The sequence below is a fragment of the Euprymna scolopes genome, chromosome 17 (genome assembly GCF_053919585.1).
Source record: "Euprymna scolopes isolate OS-2025 chromosome 17, ASM5391958v1, whole genome shotgun sequence".
NCBI classification, from domain to species: domain Eukaryota; kingdom Metazoa; phylum Mollusca; class Cephalopoda; order Sepiida; family Sepiolidae; genus Euprymna; species Euprymna scolopes.
The window spans coordinates 72,361,614-72,364,014 of record NC_136498.1 but is presented as its reverse complement, the minus strand read 5'-3'; the positions used below and the strand labels follow the sequence as shown (position 1 = coordinate 72,364,014).

At 39.0% G+C, this 2,401-nt stretch overlaps 1 protein-coding gene across 1 annotated transcript; it reads left to right on the top strand.

Moving 5' to 3' along the window:
* The first annotated feature begins 293 nt into the window (after positions 1-293).
* On the top strand, positions 294-1,910 carry LOC145297014 (uncharacterized). Its single transcript, XM_080143235.1, has one exon. The coding sequence runs from the start codon at positions 294-296 to the stop codon at positions 1,908-1,910; it is 1,617 nt and encodes a 538-aa protein (XP_079999361.1).
* Positions 1,911-2,401: the final 491 nt, after the last annotated feature.

The window sequence follows — 2,401 nt, the reverse complement described above, 5'->3', positions numbered from 1 at the left end:
GACCAAGATACATGATGGAACTGTGTCAAGATGCCATGATGTATGTACGACGTTATGGAAATGCTACATTTTTTTATCACCATGACATGCAACCCTAACTGGCCAGAAATAAAGGAGCATTTGTTTTTGAATCAACAAGCCAATGACAGACCAGATTTGATAGCTCGTGTGTTTGACCTAAAGAGCAAAAATTCATAAAGTACTTGACTGGTACCCAAGGTCTGTTTGGCAAATGTATTGCTTATGTTGAATATCAGAAGCGAGGTCTTCCGCACTTGCATTGTTTATTATGGATGGATGAAAACTCGAAACCAAGACCACAAGAATATGACAGATTTGTGCAAGCTGAGATTCCTAACCCTAATGAAGACTTTAAGGGGCACCAGTTGGTACTGCAGCACATGATCCATGACCCATATTGCACTAATAAGTCACCATGTTGGAAGGACGATCGGTGTAGCAAGAGATATCCTAAGCATTATAGTGTGCATACAAGGTGTGGAGAGGATTCTTATCCAGTTTACCGACGCCGATCTCCTGAAATGGGTGGACATCATGGACATAAAGAAGGGAGGCCACGCCAAAATATTACAAATGAATGGGTTGTTCCTCATAATTTGCAGTTACTAAAAATCTTCAACTGTCACTTAAATGTTGAAATATGCTCTTCTGTTCACTCAATAAAATATGTCATTAAATACACAATGAAGGGCAGTGACCAACTTTTTTTTGGAGTAAACCGTGAGGATGAAGTGGCACAGTACTTAACTGGTAGGTATATTGGTCCATCGGAGGCTGTTTCTACTATTCTTGGCTTTCCCATTCATAATAGAGAACCTGCTGTGATTCGTCTCCAAGTACATCTTCCTGAGCAGCAACAAGTATTCTACCAAGAAAATGAAACCATCCAACACAATAACAATATGATCAAGACTACACTCACGGAATTCTTTGATCTTTGTGTCCGTGATCCTTTTGCAAAAACACTATACGATGTTGACATTCCACGATTCTATGTGTGGAATGATAAAAGATGGCAAAGAAGAAAAGCGGGAATGAGAGTACAACTGCATCTTCACATATTTGAAGCAAACGACATAGGACGTGTATACACAGTTTCTCCCAACAGTGACGACTTGTACTATATGAGGTTACTGCTTCATCATGTTAAAGGACCAGTGTCTTGTGATAAACTGAAAACAGTCCATGGTGTAATATTGCCTTCATTCAAAGATGCATGCAGAGAGAAAGGATTGCTGCATGATGATGCTCACTGGCAGCACACGATGGTAGAGGCGGAAAGAACAAGATTTCCAAGAGCCATGAGAGATTTATTTGTTCTGCTCCTTGTGAATTGTGAAATCAACAACCCAATTGATCTTTGGGAAAGATTTAAGGACTCAATGTCAGAAGATTTCCATCATCTTGAGCAAAGAACATTGTATGATCATACCTTATTAATAAATGGAAAGCATTATAATCAAGCCCTCTCATATCTGCAAGAAAAGCTTGACACATTTGGTAAAAATCTGCAGCAGTTCAACTTACCAGCACCACAAAACCTACATGTTCATCACGTTGTCAACAACAGAGAGTTCCTCTTTGAACAGCAGTACAACACAGATGAGCAAAGAGAGTTTGTGGAAGAAAAGGAACCTTTGTTGAATCCTAAACAAAGGAATGTGTATGAATTTATTTGTGACTGCTTAAACAGAGATATTGGAAAATTGATCTTCATAGATGCTCCAGGAGGCACAGGAAAAAACTTTCACAACAACCTAATTCTTGCTAAAATGAGAAGCAGTGGTGATATTGCCCTTTCTGTGGCATCATCTGGTATAGCCGCAAGGTTGATGCCTGGAGGGAGAACAGCATTCAAGGTTCAAAATTCCTCTTACTATCAAAGATAATGATCTATGTAATATTGCGAGAAATTCAGACACTGCAAATTTGCTCAGAAATACCAAGATTATTGTGTGGGACGAGTGTCCAATGATGAGGAGAGAGAGCTTTGAAGCAGTGGATCGAACTCTGCAGGATGTTTGCAAAAATAATGCTTCTTTTGGAGGGATTTTAACCGTCTGCAGTGGTGACTTCCGGCAACTCCTCCCTGTAGTGAAAAGAGGCAATGATGCAGATGTTGAAAATGCTTGCATAAAAAATCCTACTTGTGGCGCAAGTTCAGGAAATTTGATTTGAAAAATAACATGCGTGTTGATGAAGATGGACTTATGTATTCACGATTTTTAATAGATGTTGGAGAAGATAAACTGCAGAAGAATAACAACGGTGAAATTGAACTCCCCAAAGATATGGTTTTACCTTTTAGGAGAATCGAAGACAGTATTGATTTCATATATCCTTCATTTGAGAATTCTGCTGAACTCTTTTCTAAAAATTG